Source organism: Rhyacophila brunnea, unplaced genomic scaffold, assembly GCF_057557595.1.
Source record: "Rhyacophila brunnea isolate RB1 unplaced genomic scaffold, BYU_Rbru_1.0 scaffold_4, whole genome shotgun sequence".
In the NCBI taxonomy this organism is placed as follows: Eukaryota; Metazoa; Arthropoda; class Insecta; order Trichoptera; family Rhyacophilidae; genus Rhyacophila; species Rhyacophila brunnea.
Window position 1 is genome coordinate 27,057,789 of NW_028233068.1, and position 22,796 is coordinate 27,080,584.

Below are 22,796 nucleotides of genomic sequence, written 5' to 3' on the forward strand. Positions count from 1 at the left end.
TCTTGTTTATACAATATGTGAGTTTGTAATCAAATATTCATGGACTTGATCATATCTATTAATTGTTTTTGTCTATATTGAAGGTATCGATCAAGAGGCCGCACTTACTCGTCCAATACTTTACAGCAATTGGTTGAGTAAGGATTATAGTCCTGTGCTGAGAGACCAACTCAGGGATTACGTGAAAGCGCGTCTAAAGGTATTTCATGGTTTCAGAGATTTTTTACAAAACGATCAGTTGAATGTGATCTAACCAAAGTGCTTGGATCAAAGACAATAACCCATTGAACACAAATTTAAAATGAATAAGTATATTTGACAAGAGTTTGCTAAAACTGCTACATATGTAGAACTTTAACTTTTCATTTCAATATTTTTTTGTAAACACTCGATTATACATGATTGTTCATCTAAATAATGATGGTCCGTTATATCAAAACTTCTTTTGTTACTTCAATACACATGCAAGTTATTGTTGTTTCAGTGCAGACCTGGCAAGTAAATCTCACTTGGTTTCACTTTCATATACACCTATTGATGCATTTTAAAAATTATTGTCCGAGGGGTACCTCCCTATTGGTGACTTTAAATTTACCATGTTTTTTTTTATCAGGTGTTCTATGAAGAGGAACTGGATGTTCCATTGGTACTGTTTGATGAAGTACTCGACCATGTTCTGAGAATCGACAGGATCTTCAGACAGCCTCAAGGTATGAGACACATCATTTTGTACCGGAAAACTATAATATTCCTCTTCGATATTATACCCTTTTATTCAAATCAGTTTCTTGAAAATATGTCTTTAATTTCAGGTCATCTATTGCTTATCGGAGTGTCAGGTGCTGGTAAGACAACTCTCAGTCGATTCGTTGCATGGATGAACGGACTCAGCATCTTCCAGATCAAGGTTTGTCTCATACATATTAATTTCCTGTTCAATAACATAATTACAATACAAAGCGTATTGATTATACCCATTGAATTACATTCAAAGAGCTTAAAAATTCTGCCATATTTCTAGATGGTTTCTACATTTTATGGCAATTTCGAGAAAGTTTTATGCGTTGATAATTTTTGACATTTAAGAATGATTTTAATTTGAATGAAGTTAATTCGCCCACTGTTATGAAGCAGTGCGCAGTCAATGAGGTTTTCTTTTGCTATTGTTTAGTTAACTTCAAGTAAGCCAAAACTGACAGTAGGTAATATACAATTATTTTGGTGCATAAGGGTTTCTAGTAGTGGCAGTAAAATAAAATCTCATTGGCGTTTTTGACAATGTTTACTTTTAGTAGCGAGTATTATAATGAAATTCCATGACCGCACAGGCAAAGGTATAACAATTCAAAATTTATGTTAATACCTACTCGATAATGTGATAAATATGTAATTATTATTATTATTATTATAATAATAATGTTTTTTCTTTATTCTAGGTACACAATAAATATACAGGCTTAGATTTCGACGAAGATCTCCGATGCGTGCTTCGAAGAGCCGGTTGCAGAGATGAAAAGGTTGCCTTCATTTTGGACGAATCCAACGTTTTGGACAGCGGCTTCTTGGAGCGGATGAATACGCTCTTGGCCAACGGAGAGGTCTGTATAATTATTATTCATATTATAAATGACAAAAATATAATTTATTATTTATTTATTTGTCCAAGATTTGTGTTGGATCTCTTGAAAGCCCATCTAAGTCTTGTATCCTTTTGGTTGCAGGTGCCTGGTCTCTTTGAGGGTGATGATTTTGCAACACTGATGACTCAGTGCAAAGAAGGTGCCCAACGTGAAGGGTTAATGTTGGACAGTAATGATGAACTCTACAAGTGGTGCGTATTTTTTCATTTGCGCCTTAGCGGAATATATTATAATCAATTTCATTGAGACAATAACGTTGATTCAATATTGAGTTTGAAGTATTTTCATAATATATTTATTGTTTGTTTTATCAGGTTCACCGGTCAGGTAATGCGCAATTTGCATGTGGTGTTTACAATGAACCCGTCATCTCAAGGCCTTAAAGATAGGGCTGCCACATCGCCGGCGTTGTTCAACAGATGTGTTCTCAATTGGTTTGGAGATTGGAGCGATGGAGCTCTCTATCAGGTTAGTTTTATAGAGATATCGCGAATATATATAGAATCATGTCAACCAACAATACATCTAAGGCTGATATCAAATAAAGAACCTAAACATAATAGTTTTAGTGTTTTAATATAAAAATGATACTTACCCAACAATATAGTAAATGAATAGTTAGACATTAACAGGTTTGCTGCCACCGGCGCTGATCGGAGCCACGTGGCCACTTATATTCGGTGCCGCCGTATCCGATCGGAGCCGCCTGTATAGTAATCACGAAAATGTCATTCTTTCACTGGCACTATCATTGCGTGGTTTATTTCTTAGCTGGCATCGTAGTTGAATACGTTACCGATATTTTTCAATAGTTGGTTTTTATTTTGCATCATAATTAGATTTTTTATAGACATTTTTCGGCACTGTGTTTTATAAGGTCCTACTTACATACCACTTATCATTATCACTTATCACATGTTCAGCAGTGGCAGCATTAGGTTATTTAGAATATTTTTCAGTATGATTTTATAAAGTTAAAAAGTTTTTTAGTCTAGCACGCCACTGTTCAAAGGAAATATTAATTGGTCTTCATATTAGTGTTACTCAAGTGGATGGCTTTGAGATTTGACATTTTTCATGACATAATGAGTACCAAATCCTATAAAAGCAATTAGGGAATCAATAAATTTGTTTTATCTGTCAGGCTGTAAAAAACCATAAAACAAAATTGCGTGACTGACATAATATTTTGGAGCATTTTACAAGGGTGACATTCACAAAACTCACTTGAATGTTTTCAATGCGTAGGTACTGTGAAAATTTTTATGATTTACTACTTGTTATAATATAACTTATTTATAACAAATACAGTTCAAGTTGAAATTCAAGTGGCAGTGCTGCCTGGCTCAGTGACATTATATTTTACTGATGTATTTACATGTTATCGGCTAATAAAATATATTAGTCATCACTTGGTTTCGTCTACTTTGACCTAATTTTTACGTTTTTGTGGATTGGCACATGGGGTCAATTCTATATTATATAGGGCGGCAGCGAACCTGTGAACAGTTTACATCTCTCACTTCATTTACAGGACGGATTAGACACATAAATTTTTTAAACTATGTTTATTGATAGCAAGAAATGTTTGTATTTTTTCTCTGACACTAATAAATTTTTCTGATGAAATTTTTTGTCATAGGTTACATAATATGTATTAATCTCGTCAAGATAAACTTGGAATCATAAAAGAAGTCCTAGAAAGCTTAGCAATTTACTTTTCCTTCCTTGTCGATGTCTTCACGATTATTAATTTGTATCTATAGGTGGGCAAAGAGTTCACGTCTCGTGTAGACTTAGATGCATCGGATTACATGGCGCCCGAGAACTTCCCGGCCGCTTGCGGTAAAGTTCCGCCTCGTCCCCAACACCGCGATGCCGTCATCAACGCTTGTGTCTACGTCCACCAGACTCTGCGCACTGCCAATAGCCGCCTCACCAAGAGAGGAGGCAGGACCATGGCTATTACACCAAGGTAAGAGAACAAGCTCATACGTACTTAAATTTATTAAAAATCACTGATCACAGAATATCTTGAGTAAAATCAAGCAGTTGAAAAAGTCACATTTACCTTCAAACATGTTTGATAATTCGTTACTGATAATATTTTAGGTGCGCGAAATGTCAAATTGAAGTTGAATTCGATTATACAGTATCCAATCCAAAGTATTCAAAGCTTATTTTGGCAATATCTTTCACTTGTAGCTAACTTAATCGATACACAGGAGGTTTCTTTTTTTGTTTCAATTGCATGAAGGTTTTTTTTTCAATACATATATATATAACAGTTTCACAAGATAAAATAAATAAATTATTTGTTACTTTTCTAGACATTACTTGGACTTCATCCATCATCTGGTCCGGTTGTACCGAGAAAAGCGAACGGATCTGGAAGAGCAGCAATTGCATTTGAACGTCGGCTTGGGAAAAATCGCAGAGACCGTCGAACAGGTTGAGGACATGCAGAAAAGTTTGGCTGTCAAGTCTCAGGTTTGCCAATCTTCAATAATATTAAATTCACTTCTATCTTTCATATTGTATCGGGATGATTGTTGAATTTTTAATATATCAATAAACACACTGATTTAATTTATAAATAATTGATTTGATATCTTTCTAATTTTTAATGCATATTGAAATGTTTGTGACGTAGGAATTGCAAGCTAAAAATGAAGCGGCCAACGCAAAACTCCGACAGATGGTGAAAGATCAACAAGAAGCCGAAAAGAAAAAAGTGCAATCGCAAGAGATACAGGTGATGTTTTATTTCATTGCATTTTTTTATCACGTAAAAATTGCAGATCAACAATACAATGTCAAAAATGTAGTCGAATGATTTTGACAAGGTGTGGATTCAAAGGGTGTTCTCCTCTACTAATTGGTCTATAACTTATTTAAAACTACATGATGTTCATATGATATTAATTAGATTAAGTTCTAATGGATTCAATTATTGTATTATTCAGGTGGCATTAGCCCAGCAGACAGTGCAAATAGAAGCAAAGCGAAAGGACGTAATGGCTGACCTAGCGCTGGTCGAACCCGCCGTTATTGACGCTCAAACCGGTATGAAATTAATTCATCTATTTACACGTTTTTTTTGAAAATATCAGTTTCATTTAATGCCTATGTTTTGTATTGTATTGTTTTCAATGTGAATGATCACTAATAACATTGTTTTTGACAGAGAAAAAATATATTTAAAAAAAACACTACAAAAAAAGGTAGGTCCACTATTTTGCTTTAACTAAAATATTCATTTAGCAAAGAATTTATCTTCTACAATTCATCACAGTGAATTTTTAGTATTCTTTTTATATAAGTTTCTAAATCGAATGATCATTGAGAAGTTTTGTACATATTTAGAATACCATTCTAGTGAACTCCCGGATGTAACTTTGAAAATTCTATTAGACAAAAAAGTATGAGCTTTTTAAATAAGTCAATTACGTACTGCCTGAACTGTAGTTTCAAACCTTTTAAAATCCAATACAAACGCATGTTTTGTGTTTAATTATTTCATAAAGAATCTCTTGCAGTTTGTCTCATTGAAACACTACATTGTTTTGACACTTCTCCCGAATGATCATTTCTACACCGAAGCCTTTTTCATACTGAGTAGTGTGTGTAGATGAATTTGTTTATTTGTGGCTTAATTATGACATAGAATTAATGTGTAGCTATGTATGTGTGGCAATAGCGGTGCGTTCGATCAAGAAGCAGCAGCTGGTAGAGGTGCGGTCGATGGGCAACCCGCCGCCCGTGGTGAAGCTGGCGCTGGAATCCATCTGCCTCCTGCTGGGAGAGCGCTCCTCAGACTGGCGGGCCATCCGCTCCGCCCTCGTTCGGGACAACTTTATCGCCACCATCGTCAACTTTCACACTGACATGATCACGTACGGAACAATCCACGGGCACGACCCTTCCTCTAAAATTCTGAAAAACTGTCAATCGTTCTATGCCGAGTGTTGTCATATAATTTCTGCAAATATCTTTGCTTGAATTATTGTTTGATAAAAATTGGCACAGTGCGATTCGAGTTTTTCAGACATTTTACTGACTGATATGATTCCGCGAAATCTATTAATCCTTTATTGAATTTTATAACACCAATAATGGAAAAATAAATAGTAATAAATAAATAAAAAAGCATAAGTCATAAGGTGTGATATGACATTGAGAAATACGTCTCCCGCTCACATCTACCAAACCTGAGTATCTACACGTTTTTATTTATATTTTTTCTTCAGGGGTACGCACCCGAATGTTACATATTGTTATCGTTTTGGGGAACACGCACTCTTGTTTTGTGTATTTCTTTTCTTTTCAGCCATTTTGAATGCGCAGGCAGCCATTTTTTGTCCGTATTGATTTAATAATTTATTATTGTTTATTTTTTTAATGAATGCAGCCGTGGAATGCTTAGATAGTATTATTATTGTGCCTAACAAATAATATATCGTAAATATTATATTATCTAACATACCCAAATATATATGATTACCTAACAGTTATATAAAATATACTCGGGGGATAACTGCAAGCAATATTTGATTCACAGTGGATTCTCAATAAAAATAGTTTATCAAATATTGTTTGAATATTAACAGAAATGTACATATTGAAATATTGCACAGTTATCGAGATATAAATTATATAATTCCAACAAAACCTTTTCATTCTATTTCTTCTATACCCATAGTTTATTACGTATTATTTTAACCTGGACTCTTTGTATGTTAATTTCATGTAAATAATCGATTTATTAACTACAAAGAATATTTTTTCGTGTAAAATCCATAATAATAGGCATGTATCATACAAGTAAAGAAGTCATATCTCCATTTTAGTTTTAGTTGTTTTATCGAGTACTGGTTCATTCTGAATCGATTCCGAATCACTCCACTTTACACTTGAATCTATTAAATATAGGCATATCGCTAAAAGATTGCAATTTTGTAATACTGTTTTTAAAAAAAATCGTATATACCACACTGAAATTTGGAGAAATGACCTAACCATAGAATAATAATTTAATATAATGTCAGTATTAAAGCTTACCCTTTGTATGTATCCACTATAATTTATTCAATATAAAATGGATGGATCATTCTCAGATATTATGTATTTTTTAAAAATAATATAATATTATTTTTAAAATTGATTTCGATGATGGTAAATTTTCTATTTTTAAATTAAAATATATCTATATATTAATAAATAAGATAAATAATACGCCAAGCGAAGAGTTTGAGGAAACCTTTTTTCTTTAAATATAAATTTTATAATTTTTAATCGAAGGTACTGAAGACATTTCATTTCCATCCATTTTAAATATAAATGTCATTTCGCTACCGATCCTCCATCCGTTTTGTGTTTGTTTAAATTATTATTATTATTGTTCTATCTGTCTCACGGCATTTTGTTTTCTTTCTCTTTTCTTTTCCCGCCGCCTCTCGCTCGCTCACACTGCACAACTCTCCTCCTCGCATCCGATTGGCCGACGCGTTGGACACAACTGCTCTACATTGGTTGCTGGGAACCCAAACGGCGATCACTGATTGGCTGATAACATATTAACTACTAAATGAACTATCCATAAACAACCCTCACATATTGACAACAAAACAATAAAAAATCATTCCCATTATTTTTTAAACACATGATCGGTTTGATGTCGAAATGTGATGAACATTGAATATCTAACTGATAAAACATTGTATTCAATTGTACTGGATAATTCGATTGATACATTCTATGGAAACCAATAATTGGTGTCACTATTTTAACTGTATGAAAATATTTGTTGAAATTTTCAACATATTTTGCTACTTGGTAAATGTATCATTGATCAAATTTTGGATACTTTACCTGATGTAATAAAACATATTACACAAAATGACTTAAAATAAAAAATGATAATGAATCTATGAAACAAAACAAACAATGGGAAATATGATACAATAATTATGAAATTCGGCAAAATGTTCATATGGGGGAATGCTGAAAACGCAAATTTAATACGATTGTAAATGAACCGAACAGCTGTGAAATCGATCAAGAAACAGCACCTTGTGGAGGTGCGGTCGATGGCGAATCCGCCTGCCATCGTAAAAGTGGCACTCGAGTCGATATGTTTACTTCTCGGCGAAAACGCAACGGATTGGAAGGCCATCCGCGCCGTCATCATGCGGGAGAATTTCATCAATTCAATCGTTTCCAATTTCTCCACTGAGGATATTACGTGAGATGGATATTATATATATATATTTGACTCATCATCGTTGTGACTCATGATTTTTACCATTTTATGATTTTGGACTCATCATTGTTTTCATTTTTTTTTTTTTTGGACGTGCTTAATCTTTTTTTGGCTATTCCCTAAAAATCTATAAAAATGTTTTGATTATTTTGCAAGTAATTTTTTTTTTGTTTTGAATACTAATTATATTTTATTTGGCGTAGAGTTTGTTGTCATAAACTTTCTTCTTCATTTATTTCTCCCATTCGTGTATTTTGATTGTGTCATTTAGAAGCATATAGTTAGTGTGAAATAGAATGATAATTATTTTAATTTAAAAAATTTTTTTTTGTTAATCATCGGTTTTTTTATAACGTTATTATTTCCATTTGGGTGGGGTTTTATTTGATATTCATCAATCAACCTCTTTCACACACACTCTGAAAATAATTCAGCAGAATAGCCAAATAAGGATACACATAATATTCACATTCAGTCATGTATAAATGGTTTTTAGATTTGAAATTGAAGTCCAAAATAGCATGTGAAATCGCCGACATAACAACTCGTTTTGGCCCCAAAATGGTGTAAGTCCAGTATGAAAATATGTACTGGTAATGCACATTAGTGTAACAATTAAATGTCTACTTAATCACATCTAATATTGTCAGTTGGTGGTCAAAAATTAACTGCATATAAAATTTTAACAAGTGGATCTGTTTTTTTTGTATAGTAACATGAATTAATACTAATTATTCTCATTTGTGGACTTACACCGTTGTTCTGAAAACAAACACTTATGAAGCTATAAATACAAACAATAACAAATGGCTCTGCTTATATGGGTTGCGGTTTGATATGTGTATGTGTGTGTGTATGTATGGATGTATGTTTCATGTACAATTTTTACTAATGAATGAAATAATTTGTCAACAAAAAAAATTAAAACCATAACTATTTCAATTAAAAATCCATTTTGTCATTCAATTTTCATCGTTTTCATCGGTGTAAACCTTACGAGTTCGTGTATTGATAATTTTGTATTGGAATACGCAGGGACGACGTACGTGAAAAGATGAAAACGAGATATTTGAGCAATCCTGATTACAACTTTGAGAAAGTCAACAGAGCCAGTATGGCTTGCGGTCCTATGGTGAAATGGGCCATCGCTCAGGTCAGTTATAAATATAATATGTAGTAAACAATCTTGAAGTTGTTTGTGTAACAATATGCGAAACAAAACTATAGTAAAACCTCCATTATCTGGACTAATTTGTGGTGAAAATAATCCGAATAATTGAAAAAGAATAAAAATTCTATTTTATTCTGGAATACCATTTCACAGCAATTAATGAACATTTCAGTTTTTATTGTTAAAACAATATTTTTAAATCAGACATTTTCGTATGATCACACAAAATTATTAATCATGTAGAAATCCAGATAATCATGGTTCGGATAATGGGTGTCCAGTGTCCAGTAATCAGTGTTAATATTCTTTCCACGCACAGGAACGATGTTTTGTTTCTAAATGTATATTGTAAAATGTTTAAATAATTCAATATGAAATTATAGCGGCGCTTAACATAAATAAAACCCCTTGTGGCTCCTCATCCGCAGTGAGCTTGAACGCCCTTGACCAATCGATAGACGTATGGGACAAGGGTTCTCTATGAAAATATAGAAGCGATGTCAATTAGTTTATCTCTTCGATATGATTTTGAAATAAATCAGAAATGAAAATAAATATCCATAGACGAAACATTGGCAACTTACCAAAAACATATCTAACTATAGCAATATCAAATATAAATATTACATTAAATGAATTCATTTTTTATTTGACAAAATGTTGTACATATGCCTTTGATAGTGGGTAATTGTTATCATTTTGTTTTTTTTAGATTGAATATGCCGACATGTTGAAACGTGTTGAACCGCTGAGAGGTGAGTTGCGTGCCCTCGAAGACAGGGCAACTACAAATGTAGCTGCCGGAGAAGAGGTCACTCAACTCGTTCAGCAATTAGAAAAGAGTATTGCCGCTTATAAGGAGGAATATGCGCAGCTTATCGCTCAGGCACAGGCTATCAAGACGGATCTAGAGAATGTACAAGCAAAGGTAAGCCACAATATTATTACCGTATATATCTACAATAATTATTTTACTTTGTATGTATATTGCACGATGATTAATTTTATAGATGTCTGTTGACATCTTCGTTAGTTATTGTTATGTTTATTTGATTAAATAGGTGGACAGATCAATAGCCCTTCTGAAGTCACTGGTAATTGAACGAGAAAGATGGGAAGGCAGTTCTGAAGCATTCAGATCGCAGATGAGCACAATCGTCGGTGACGTCTTACTCTCGGCTGCATTCATTGCGTATGGAGGATACTTCGATCAGCATGTAAGTACAATAATTATTTCATTTATTTAACACAGTCATGTCCAACTGGTAGCTTGAGGTCGCTCGGTAGCGTCGAGAAGATATTTAGAAGCTTGAACAAAAATGATTAAATTAGAATGGTTCCAAAGGGTCATACTTTCATTAAATGTTCTCATAATCTTAATTCTTTGCAACAAAAATGTAATGCAAGAACACATGTACATACTCACAATGATGCATATTTTTGACTTTTATTATATTCACAGTGTAAGGGCCAAAGGTTTTGAAAAAAGCTATGGTAGCTCTCTGCTCCAAAAAGATTAAACATCACTGATGAATTTTATGCCATCTCAATTCTATGTTTGTAATTGTACATCCAGATTTATTTATTTTTTACACACTTAAAACGTAAAGTTACAGGGAATATTATTCATCACCCTATTTTCCTTAATAAAATTGTGAATTATGAGATTTTGTCAGGGGTTGACTGGTGTAAGTTATTAAGCTGTGCTGTTTTCTGTTTTATAGTATAGGCAGAGTCTGTTCTCAACATGGGTGTCCCATCTTCAAAGAGCTGGTCTGCGATACCGTCAAGATATTGCAAGAACAGAATATCTTTCAAATCCCGATGAGAGATTGCGCTGGCAGGCGAATGCTTTACCGGCCGATGATTTGTGCGTAGAGAATGCTATCATGCTCAAGGTAACTAAGGAAGATGATTAACAATTCGATTACCTTACAAGGGTTATCTTTTTGTTCGTTTTATAACTTGAATTATAGGAAACAACCGAATACGGCAAATGATAATATCAAGGTTTTAAACCATATCTAATTAAAGCAAACTTAAAAATCATTTTGGTTATCTTTTCAGCGTTTCAACAGATACCCGCTTATAATTGATCCATCAGGACAAGCGACAGAATTCATCATGAATGAATTCAAGGACAGGAAGATTACGAAAACGTCTTTCTTGGACGACTCGTTCAGAAAGAATTTGGAATCCGCGCTTCGGTTCGGTAACCCTCTATTAGTACAGGTACGCAACACTGGAGTAAATTATTCTTATTTTGTTTATCAGGTTATATGATTGAATTGTAATCTTACGTTAATGGTGACAATAAAATAAATTCGTTGAGGATTGTTTTCTTTATTGGACGCTTTGTTGTTTTTTGTTGATTTTATTGTTCTTAATTTTTGTAGGATGTTGAGAATTACGATCCAATCTTGAATCCCGTTCTGAATCGTGAGTTAAGAAGAACTGGAGGTCGTGTTCTGATCACGCTCGGGGACCAAGACATTGATTTGAGTCCGTCATTCGTCATATTCTTGAGTACCAGGTGTGTTTTATTTTTGTGTTTGTGAGAATGCTTAGTTACCAGACTCATATTTAAGCGTTTTGACAATGGTTATTTTTTGTGATATTATAATGTCTAATGTTTTCAGGGATCCAACCGTGGAATTCCCTCCGGATATCTGCTCTCGTGTTACCTTTGTGAACTTCACCGTGACACGGTCGTCTCTTCAAAGTCAGTGCCTCAATCAAGTGCTGAAGGCGGAAAGGCCAGATATTGACGAGAAGCGATCAGATCTCCTAAAACTGCAAGGTTTGTGAAATATTTGCATTGGTACATTTTTTTTTGTAATTACTTATATAATATACAATAATTGGTGTTGAGTACTTTCTTTTATTTCTAGGTGAATTCCACCTGCGTTTACGCCAATTGGAGAAATCTCTCCTGCAAGCGTTGAATGACGCTAAAGGAAAGATTCTGGATGATGATTCTGTCATTGCAACGTTGGAAACACTCAAACGTGAAGCTGCAGATATTGGACAGAAGGTTAGATATATTTTATTGCCTCAAATTAATCTTCCTGTAATAATTACTTCCTGTAATAAAATATTTTCTTTATCTTCGATTACACAATAAATTAATTTTTGTTTTATATAGGTTGAAGAAACGGATAAGGTGATAGCTGAGATAGAGACTGTCAGTCAACAATACTTACCCTTATCTCAGGTAAATAGCTATTCCATGTACCTACCACAATTATTGAAAAGAGCATCTTTCGTATTTTAGATTTTCATTAAAAGTTTGAAAATGTGATATGACAATAGATGAAAATGCATAGGTTTAAAATACTTTTTTCTTACTACTTTATTATTTTTTTAATAGGCTTGCAGCAGCATGTATTTCACAATGGAGTCCCTGAATCTGGTGCACTTCCTCTACCAATATTCTTTGAAGATGTTCTTGGAAGTGTTTGGCTCCGTCTTGTATTCCAACCCGGGACTTCAGCAGCTCACCGACCATTCCAAGAGGCTCGCTGTCATCACCAGTGACCTCTTTTCGGTAAGAAATATTTACAATATTTCCTTACCGATGTTGATTCTATTAATGGAAGAATAAAAAGACAGGCCAATTGCGGCAGATTATTAATTCTACAATTTTTTAACAGGTTTGCTACGAGCGTGTTGCTAGGGGAATGCTTCACACAGATAGGCTCACATTCGCTCTACTTTTGTGTAGAATTCATCTGAAGGGCAGGCCGCAAGAAGAGCATTTGGAACAAGTGAGAATCTTATATTTTTATTTGAATCAGTGATTAATAATTATTTTGAATAATGCCCAGTTAAACCAATGAAGTTAGTTTATAAGCCTTTCACCACAGATAATAAATGACTTGTTCTCTGAATTAGTCAAAACTCTGTGACTGATATTTCAAAATCATTTAAATTAATGGGGTCTTTCCTGTTCCTCGTATTTGTGCAATAGTATTGGTGCATTGTTTTCATTTAATTGTATTTAAACAGGAATTCCAAGTATTCCTGCGTGGAAAGGAAGGTGTCGTATCCGTTTCATCGGCCATGGATGGTTTATCCATCGAACAACAGGAAGCCATGGTCCGACTTAGCACAAGGTTAGTACACCATCAATAAATGAAAGATAATTTCTGCCTATATGTTAAGGTATATAGTTTGTTTATAGAATAAATTTGCAACAAGTTTATTTTCATTGTACCATTTTTTATGCACATATTATGATAGTATTTTATTTCATGTTTAAATAGGTTACCAGCTCTTCGTAAACTCCCTGAAAAGGTGGCAACGGCCAGTCAAGACTTTTTGACATGGTTAGGCCAAGCTTCACCAGAGCAGTGTGTTCCTGTACTCTGGGACAATCCTTCGCCGATCGCTGCTCACATGTACCAGTTGCTAATCATTCAGGTATGTCTTCACTGCTCATTTTTCTTCTAAATATAATAATTTTCATATGTTTCACTTTCTGGTTAAACTGATTATTTTTTTTCTTCGATAGGCATTTAGACCGGATCGTGTGATCGCGGCAGCCCAGCAACTTGTCGCTGAAGTGCTAGGAGCCAGCTTCATGCCCCGAGCAGAACGGGAACCTGATCTGGCTGGAATTGTCGAGAAAGATTTATCTGCTGCTACACCAGCCCTGTTGTGCTCCGTCACCGGATTTGATGCCAGCGGTCAGTACTATGTTGTGATAAATTCTTATGTTTGACATAGACACTCTTGTTTTGATTATGAATTTATTTATGATTATTTTTTGAACAGGTCGTGTGGATGATCTAGCAACCGAATTGAATAAGCAAATATCGAGTATTGCGATTGGTTCGGCTGAAGGATTCAATCAAGCCGATAGAGCGATCAACATGGCCTGCAAAACTGGAAGGTGACTCTAATTTTTTTAATACACAAGTTTACAACATATGAGGCATCTAATTACAAAAAGCGACAAGTCCGCAATTCGATATTTGCGGGAAACAACGTTTTTAGTTTCAAAGCTTCATTTATTTGTTTTAACGTAAGATTATTTTTTTCCGTTGTATTCTATGTCAAAATTTGAACCAAATGGCAATTTGTTTCAGCCGATAAACTACCTCACTTTTTAATTTATTCCGCATAAGGCACATATTTCCGTGGCACTGTCATGAGTTTACCAGATGCTACAGCATGGGAGACGCCATTTGCAATATTGAACGTTCCCTCATTGGTTGACTTAAATACGTGCGAAATCAACCAAGCATTAAATAATATGAAACACGGACTTGGCGCTTTTTGTAATAAATCGAGACTTAAAATATTTTTTTCGTAGGGTTTTGTCGTGTTTTGGAATTAATAGATGAATACGTATTGTGTAAAATTATACAAAGAATACGTGCGTATTTTTTTCTCGATTTTGACCATATGTGGACTTACCGCTTTTTGGAATTAGACGCCTCATATTATAATTATTTATATTATATTATGTTTCTCTTGCGGCTTCATTCATAATAATTATAAAAAAAATACCACAAATGATTGTTTTCAGTATATAAATGTTTCATATTTGTTTTAAAGATGGGTAATGTTGAAGAACGTCCACCTGGCTCCGTCATGGCTTGTCCAGTTGGAGAAGAAACTTCATTCATTGCAGCCGCACCCCGCCTTCAGGCTGTTCCTTACTGCAGAAGTCAGTCCCAAACTACCTGTCAATTTGCTCAGGTAAGACATTAATACGCTGTAATATAGCGGTTTATATAATATATTGTGTTATTATTGAGAAACTATTTATATATATACTTATATGTTTTCCAGTTAATGCAAATATTTAATTTGTCTTTTATAGGGCCGGCCGTATATTTGTGTTTGAACCGCCACCAGGTATTCGTGCGAATCTGCTCCGTACATTCAGCACAGTAAGTTGGAAAGAACATACATTACATAAACCATACCATATTGGGATTCACATTAAATTTTATAAAAGATCAACGTAGTTAAGAATGCATTATTTTACTTATTCTATGGGCTTCAAATTTAATTATCTATTTAATATTTTAGGTTCCAGCTGCCAGAATGATGAAACCGCCATCAGAAAGGGCTAGACTCTATTTCCTTCTCGCTTGGTTCCACGGTGAATATATTTTGTGTATTGTTCAAATATGATTCAGTTTAAAATTATTAAAAATGAAAACATGTTGTCTATTAAGTTTTTTTTAAATTTTGTAATTTCTAATTTTGATTACAGGAATTGTGCAAGAAAGACTTCGCTATGTACCGCTGGGCTGGGCTAAACATTATGAGTTCAATGAAAGTGATTTGAGAGTGGCGTGCGATACCTTGGATACTTGGATCGAGGCTACTGCTATGGTAACCATCTAAAACTGTATATGGCATTTATGTTTTTTTACAACCATAATAATATAAAGAAATGTTTAATCACTTGATTTGTTTGATTTAGGGTCGCACCAATCTGCCTCCAGACAAGGTGCCATGGGATGCTCTCGTTACATTGCTGTCCCAGTGCATCTACGGAGGAAAGATCGACAACTCTTTCGATCAACGGCTGTTACATTCCTTCTTATGCAAGCTGTTTACACCAAAGAGTTTCGAGCCAGACTTTGCTCTGGTCGCTAATGTTGACGGGGTGAGTTTAACTTGAAGTTATTTGTTTGATTTGAGATTACTTTCACGATATAAATACATGGAAACATCGAATCGTGTAATTTTATATTGAATTTTGTTATGGTTTTCCACAGGGCGCCGCGGGTCAGCGTCACATCACCATGCCTGACGGAACTCGGCGAGATCACTTCTTGAAGTGGATTGAAAACCTTTCCGATAGGCAGACCCCTGCATGGTTGGGATTGCCTAATAATGCTGAAAAGGTTTGTCTTTATTACAAACATGACTTTGAATTACACGCAATATTGTTATTAAAACGGAAAAAATATTTGGCTCATAATTGAATTTATTTATTTATTATTATATTTATTTTGCGAATCAGGTGCTTTTGACAACTCAAGGAACCGATCTGGTTTCCAAACTCCTCAACATGCAGCAATTGGAAGATGAAGAGGAACTCGCTTACAGTGCTTCACAACAAGATCAAGGTCATTTTTAAATTTTGTTAATGAGTATCTCCATGTCATCAAACATATTGGTCTGTCCAAACTGTTATATTATCATGTAGCCTTTGGCTGTTTTCTGTTCAGAAGTACAAACTACAAATAGGCAAGTACTAAGATGAATCCAATAAAATATCTTAAAGCAGGAATATAGACTTCAATGCAATGAGATTTTTTATGTCTTCTGCTACTGATGATGCCATTAATGAGAGTAGTGCATGGCAAGTTGTAATTTCGCAAAGGGTTTATAAGGCAATTGCTACACAAAGGGCAATCGCTTCCGCGCTGTCCATGTTTGCCCTTATATATCGGAAAGTATATAAGTGGCTTATATTTCGCAAAAAAAATTCAGATAGATGGGACCAATAACAAAAAAAGATAGGAGAGTGGTTTGGGCGGTGCTATGCTTTAACCATGCCTCTAGCAGAGTAAACTGAATGACTCGCGAGTTCCGTTGTCACTTGTGGGCTCTGCAGTATTTTCTTATGTAGTATTTTGGTTCAGTAGGTGCGCCTTTTCGAAAAATTAACATGCGCGCTTGTTACCCCGCGGTTTCCTGTGGGATTTACGCCTTATCCACTAAAGTTGTCCATTGACCACTGTCAATTTGGATATTTGCTGTACACCACTTTATACCAATGGATTTTCCCAATTGCCTTATGAGTAATGTCAAAAACTGGGAATATGTCAAACAAATGTGAAATACTCATGGATATTGATTGATTCATAATTTATTTTAGGTGCCGTTGTAGAACTGAATGTTCTGGGCGATGGGCGACCAGCGTGGATGAAGACCCTTCACCAGTCTGCTACTTTGTGGCTTGACTTACTGCCCAAGTCTCTACAGGTAACATATTATTTTTGTAACCAATTTGTGCAGTAATTACAATGCATAATTAGATAGTAGAGCTGTAATAATTACTATGTATTAAGTGAATATATTTTTTGTTTTCACTTTCAGACCCTGAAGAGAACAGTTGAGAATATCAAGGACCCGTTGTACCGTTTCTTCGAACGTGAAGTGGCAAGCGGATCCTCTTTGCTGGCCGATGTTGTACGAGATTTGCAGCATGTCAATTTGATCTGTCAGGTAATTCTATATACACATGTGATTGTCCCTCTATTATCAATTTAAAATACAATATCTATCTGTTATGTGCACAAACCCATATTACTCAAGGGAGAAATAAAACTGTTTGGTAAACAATATGTAAATATTATGATTAGGTTGACTATATTAATTGAATTGGTAAATATTCAATTGTAAGAATGAAACTCTGCAATTAATCATGTTTTATCTTTCTATAATAAGCACATAAAATTCATTCATCATTACGGACATACAGCAGATTTTGTTACTAGTTTTATTAGAATATTTTGATGATTCCAAACACAACACATGGTAAATACAAACAGCTGAAAAGATGAATAATTAACTCTTTTACTCCCAGCTGATTTAGCCTAGCATATGCGAAAACTCCCAAGCATTTTTTGACAACAAATCGTCGATTTAGTTTTTTTTAAATAACTAATTCTACACATGTTTTAAAAATTTGAAACTTTTTTTGTGTGTTCTCAATGGTGTATAAAGCAATAATAAGTAATAATATTGATAGTTTACATCAATAAAACAAAAGAAAAAAATAATGTATCAATATTTATTTAGAAATGAACGGATAAAACTATGTTTGAACAACAAAACAAGTGTGACAACATTTTTTTATTTATAATTGATATATCAAATTTTATAATATAATCTATCCTTATGTAGTAACAGAAAAAAAAATAAACATATTATTATTTCTCTATGAAATAGAATTTTTATAAAGTAATCAAAAAAAATCGTATAGTGTCAAGGTATTCAAGAATATTATTCAATTCACGAAATCGCAAGAGAATTCGATACAGTATCGACGACTAACTGATATGGAATGAAGTAATTTCAAAAAATAAGTCTCAAAGCACTAAATCATTTATAATATTATTTATATTCATGTATTTTTTCACCGTCTTACCAAAAATACAGTGGCATCCATTGTTAGTTCAAAAATTACAAATTTCATTTTGTAATGTGATATATGAATCATAAAACAACTAAAAGAAATATCAGAATTTAAAATGTGTCATAAAAATAATGTTTTATTATTTTTATGACCCTCTTTGGTCTCAAGTTCGACAGCAGAGAAATTATGACTTGTGAGTTATTAGGGTATGGCATAATTATAAACAATGCCGACACTAAAATAAATGTTAGTCACCACCCAACACACAGTGAATATAATGCTTCGTCTACATGAACGAAATATGACGGGAAAAAATTTGGAATAAATCGTAAATTTGGTTCCAAACTTTCGGCCGATGGATCGGCCCAGATGGAGTTTTCACATAGGTATGGTGGGCCGAAATATCGGCCCCGTGGGAGTAAAAGGGTTAAATGAAAACAAGTTTTCAAATAAATACCTTAGTAAACTAATGAAGAAGTCGGAAAGTCAAATGTTTCTATGCTGAAATGTCACAATCATGATTAAGATACAATTGAAATATAAAACAATGATAAATTTAATATAATCACATCATAAATAATTCAATAGATGAGGATTTTTCTTTGCTCATAGTATTGTCAACTAACTAGGATATAAAGCAGTGGCGAGGGCGGAGGTAGACTGTGGAGATCCAACGTAAATAGTGCACATTAAACTTTTGTCAGTCAAACCCTCCCTAAAGCAAACTATAATAGATAAAAATATTATTCTATAATATTATGGTTTGGTAAGGTAGAGTTTAATCGAATTTTAAAAACTAACCAATATCAAACTGAAAGTTTAGTGTGCACTATTTTTCCCGCACCCTTCGCCAATGATATAAAGTTGAGAATTCTAAATTGCCAAAACATGGACATTGCACGTTGAGAATCAACGGTGGTTTGTTTTTGTAGTGTTTCTTTGTACATTAAATTATTTTAAACCATTTTATTTGTTTTATGTTGCAGGGTGAAATGAAACAGACAAATGCAAGTCGTGCAATGGTCGGTGCTTTGGTTCGCGGTCTTCTACCTTCTGGCTGGAGACGTTATACTGTGGCACCAGCCTGCACCGTTATACAGGTGTGCTACATCGCCATTTTGAACTATTATCGGGATTTATATTATTTTTTCGTTGTCTACAATCCGAATTGGGAACATTTATTTAATTGAATTTCCATTTATTGAAAGAATTATTATTTGTATTTTTCAGTGGGTGACTGATTTCGCCCAGCGAGTCAAGCAATTGCAACAGGTTTCAGAACTCGTCGCTGCAAATGGAGCCAAAGAGCTACAGGTAAGCTAATTAAAAATAGTGCAGTTTCTACCGCAAGTAATAGAAACCAAATTCATAATGCTAATACCGTTTTGTTGCTTTGCAGTCTCTGCCGGTATGGTTGGGAGGCCTTTTGAATCCTGAGGCATACATAACTGCCACTCGGCAATGTGTTGCTCAAGCCAACAGCTGGTCTCTCGAGGAGCTACATCTTCAGGTTAATATATTATAATACATACTATACTATATTTTGTTTATTATCTTAACACTTACAATCTTACAAGTATCTATAAATTTATTAGAAAATTATATAAATTGGCCTGTGATTGTGTTATCAGATGATTGAACTAACACCAGGCTATTTTAAAGATACATAACATAACTATTAGAAAAATCTTTGAAAAAATCTTGGACTGAGCGGAATTTAAACTCACATCTATCACATGCCGGGCAATTTGCTTTATCAATTAAATAAAATGAGGCTGTTCCAAGTTTTGGGATATTAAATTAATTATACCACTAAAATAAAGATTTATCTTGATGGATGGTGTGTCAACTGTTCAACTTACATAAAATCATTAGTGGAATTAAATATCCAGTGAATGAATTTCTATAAAGTAATCCTCTATTAAATGAGTTCACACAGTGTACCTATCCATTAAGGGAGATTGACATCCCACAGGATTAAGGAGACATTTTATAAGAAAAATTAACAGATCTGATGTTCTTTGTTCAACGATTTTTTTACATGGTCACAATTTGTACGATTTCATTATACTAGGTGACAATTCCTGACTCTGGGCAATCAACGGATGCCAATAAGGCAGCTATTGAAGCGAGCGGCTCGTCCTTCTGCGTGGTCGGGCTGAAGTTGCAAGGCGCCCAAGTGAGGAACAACCAACTCCTGCTGGCATCCACTATCATGGTGGACTTACCTGTCACGCTTATTCGATGGGTTAGGTAAGTCGGAAAATTGTTTGTCTTTGTTCAGTAATGATCACAACTCTTTATTGGCTTTACAATTTGATTTCGATCTTGGCTGCCACTCGAAAGAGGTTTCTTAACAGTTTTTTGTTTTACAAAAAATTTATGTTAATCGTTTGCTTAACCTACTAGATGTATGCTCTGGATCCAACCACACCATCAGATGCCAATCATTCTAGTATTTGAAATCTTCTCATCATTCTGTTGACTTCTGTTGACTCAAAATTTAAATAAACCCGCACATACGTCTTCACAGACAAACACTCTATGAACTACTCCACCATAGGGTTATTTGTAATAGTGAAAAATAATTTGCTTTTGTTTTGTTATTTTTTTTTCTGTGCTTTTACTGTTTTTAATTATAATATATACCTATTGTAGTTCATTGACCAATAGCTGTTATTTATTTATAAAATAAATAAAATTTCATTCATAATAAACAGTATTGTATTTTCTATGATTTTGTTTTGATCAAAATCAGTAATATCACCCTTCATTCGCAATTCCAGAGGGAAGGAAGACTCCAGTGACCCTAGTGGGTTAGTTCTTCCGGTGTATCTGAACTCGCACCGCACGGAACTCCTCTTCACGATTCGTCTGGGAGTAGCTCCCGGCCAGGAACCTCATTGCTTCTTGGAAAGAGGAGTCGCCTTACTGACCAGCACTGCCCTTAATTGAAACATCACCTCGTTTACTACAACTGGATGTTGCTTGCTATCGCTAATTAAATAAAAAAATATACTGATTTAAAAACATACAAAAGAATAATGATAATCTTTTAGTATCACAAAAACTATTTAAATATACAATTAATTAACTCGGCAATTTTTAATTGTAAGAAATTATTTATGCCCACTATTATAAGAATATTTATACTTTATTTTTGCTTGTTGCTATATTTAGAGAGACTATTTTTGCTTAGCTTTAATCATGTCTATTAAAAGAATACTTATTATGTATCACCACTAAAATGTACTAAAAAAAATATAATTATATATTTAATTTGTATTTTATTATACCTACCTTAAATTTTACACGATTCCTCCCTCCTACATATCTTCAAAAACAAAATATGTATTTATAATTAGGTTTACCATAATTTATGAAACTCTAAACTGGGATATGAACGGGAGATAGGTCAAAGAAACAAATTTAACTACTAAAATTTTTTTATTATTAAAAGTATGTACAAAAAGAAAAATTCTGCTGCAGCAGAAATTTAAATTTGTTTATTGTACCAGTCATACTTCTCGCTGGAAAGAACTTTTTTCAGCACTTTCTAATTAAAAAAAATATGTAATGCCGAAGTGGCCAATTGAGTTATTGGCAGACCATCCACAACAGATTGAAGTATATTGTGCACAATATATGCTCCACTCCAATGCCGACTATATTAACACCAAGTTCTTGTTTGAGTCTGCTGTAAACGTTATTTTGCCTTCTTCTATGTATGCCTCCAAAATTCGTGTTACAATTGTCACCACAAAATGTAACTATCTTTTTATCAATTTCATGACGACAAAATGTTGAAATTATGTTTTCAGTCAATAGTTCGATGTCTCGCCGTGAACAGACTCAAAATCCAGCAGTTTTATGTGCACACCTTCCAATGGTAAAAAATATCTAACAACAACAGGCATTAGTTTTACTTCTTTTCTAATTGGAAGTGTCGTTTGTAACACTTACAAAATGCGTCTTCGGTCTACGGCCAATCATAAAAATTTATTATTTTTAATCATTCATACGGATAAAAATTCCAAACTGTCCCGGGACGCCGGGACCAATGTGTAAAACCGGGACGTATGGTGAGCCTAATTTATAATCATTTTTTTTTTAAACCATGTCCGATTCTAATAGGATCGTATGACCTTCACAGAGTGAAGGTTTGTATTAACAGATTTTTGTTTTTACGAGAAATAGATGTCAGCCACTTGCTTAACCTGTTAGGTTAGGTTACTATTATAATACTATTACATACTGCATCCTAATCTAATCTAATAAATCTAAATTCAATTCAATTAATGTTTTCGTATAATAATTTCGAGCTGGCAGTTTAACCTTAAATTACTTTAAACTTACAGAGAAATTTGTTTTCATGTCACGATCGGTTTTCACGATTTTCACGTCACATCGGCCTACGATGGCCGCGTGGCTTAAGCGTCGGCCTATAGCGTCCTGGGTCTGGCAAGTACACATTTGATTTTCAATTTGTGTATGAGTCGAGAGTAACAAACCTGCACTCTGTGTAGGCCCATATGATCCTATTAGGATCAGACTTGGTCGAAAGTGTCAACTGTCACCTCTTTATATATAATATAGTACTCAATAGTAGGT

At 34.0% G+C, this 22,796-nt stretch overlaps 1 protein-coding gene across 3 annotated transcripts in view; it reads left to right on the forward strand.

The window, feature by feature from the left end:
• The window catches only part of Dhc64C (dynein heavy chain, cytoplasmic), a 63,935-nt gene extending 42,495 nt beyond the window's left edge, over nucleotides 1–21,440 (forward strand). For all 3 annotated transcript variants that reach the window (XM_085954873.1, XM_085954874.1, XM_085954875.1), the window contains 40 exons: nucleotides 84–199; nucleotides 614–710; nucleotides 813–907; nucleotides 1,437–1,598; nucleotides 1,722–1,831; nucleotides 1,955–2,108; nucleotides 3,407–3,615; nucleotides 3,971–4,130; nucleotides 4,294–4,395; nucleotides 4,607–4,706; nucleotides 7,686–7,884; nucleotides 8,938–9,055; nucleotides 9,786–10,001; nucleotides 10,135–10,290; nucleotides 10,798–10,971; nucleotides 11,141–11,305; nucleotides 11,470–11,606; nucleotides 11,713–11,873; nucleotides 11,965–12,107; nucleotides 12,219–12,287; nucleotides 12,444–12,620; nucleotides 12,727–12,840; nucleotides 13,082–13,188; nucleotides 13,339–13,495; nucleotides 13,587–13,761; nucleotides 13,850–13,967; nucleotides 14,636–14,779; nucleotides 14,904–14,973; nucleotides 15,116–15,188; nucleotides 15,303–15,424; nucleotides 15,516–15,701; nucleotides 15,814–15,942; nucleotides 16,062–16,167; nucleotides 16,923–17,029; nucleotides 17,144–17,272; nucleotides 19,172–19,285; nucleotides 19,416–19,499; nucleotides 19,585–19,695; nucleotides 20,260–20,438; nucleotides 20,972–21,440. In XM_085954873.1, coding sequence (XP_085810999.1) covers nucleotides 84–199; nucleotides 614–710; nucleotides 813–907; nucleotides 1,437–1,598; nucleotides 1,722–1,831; nucleotides 1,955–2,108; nucleotides 3,407–3,615; nucleotides 3,971–4,130; nucleotides 4,294–4,395; nucleotides 4,607–4,706; nucleotides 7,686–7,884; nucleotides 8,938–9,055; nucleotides 9,786–10,001; nucleotides 10,135–10,290; nucleotides 10,798–10,971; nucleotides 11,141–11,305; nucleotides 11,470–11,606; nucleotides 11,713–11,873; nucleotides 11,965–12,107; nucleotides 12,219–12,287; nucleotides 12,444–12,620; nucleotides 12,727–12,840; nucleotides 13,082–13,188; nucleotides 13,339–13,495; nucleotides 13,587–13,761; nucleotides 13,850–13,967; nucleotides 14,636–14,779; nucleotides 14,904–14,973; nucleotides 15,116–15,188; nucleotides 15,303–15,424; nucleotides 15,516–15,701; nucleotides 15,814–15,942; nucleotides 16,062–16,167; nucleotides 16,923–17,029; nucleotides 17,144–17,272; nucleotides 19,172–19,285; nucleotides 19,416–19,499; nucleotides 19,585–19,695; nucleotides 20,260–20,438; nucleotides 20,972–21,140 — 5,414 coding nt within the window. In that variant the 3' untranslated portion in view covers nucleotides 21,141–21,440. The remainder of the gene's footprint in view (nucleotides 1–83; nucleotides 200–613; nucleotides 711–812; nucleotides 908–1,436; nucleotides 1,599–1,721; nucleotides 1,832–1,954; nucleotides 2,109–3,406; nucleotides 3,616–3,970; nucleotides 4,131–4,293; nucleotides 4,396–4,606; nucleotides 4,707–7,685; nucleotides 7,885–8,937; nucleotides 9,056–9,785; nucleotides 10,002–10,134; nucleotides 10,291–10,797; nucleotides 10,972–11,140; nucleotides 11,306–11,469; nucleotides 11,607–11,712; nucleotides 11,874–11,964; nucleotides 12,108–12,218; nucleotides 12,288–12,443; nucleotides 12,621–12,726; nucleotides 12,841–13,081; nucleotides 13,189–13,338; nucleotides 13,496–13,586; nucleotides 13,762–13,849; nucleotides 13,968–14,635; nucleotides 14,780–14,903; nucleotides 14,974–15,115; nucleotides 15,189–15,302; nucleotides 15,425–15,515; nucleotides 15,702–15,813; nucleotides 15,943–16,061; nucleotides 16,168–16,922; nucleotides 17,030–17,143; nucleotides 17,273–19,171; nucleotides 19,286–19,415; nucleotides 19,500–19,584; nucleotides 19,696–20,259; nucleotides 20,439–20,971) is intronic.
• Nucleotides 21,441–22,796: the final 1,356 nt, after the last annotated feature.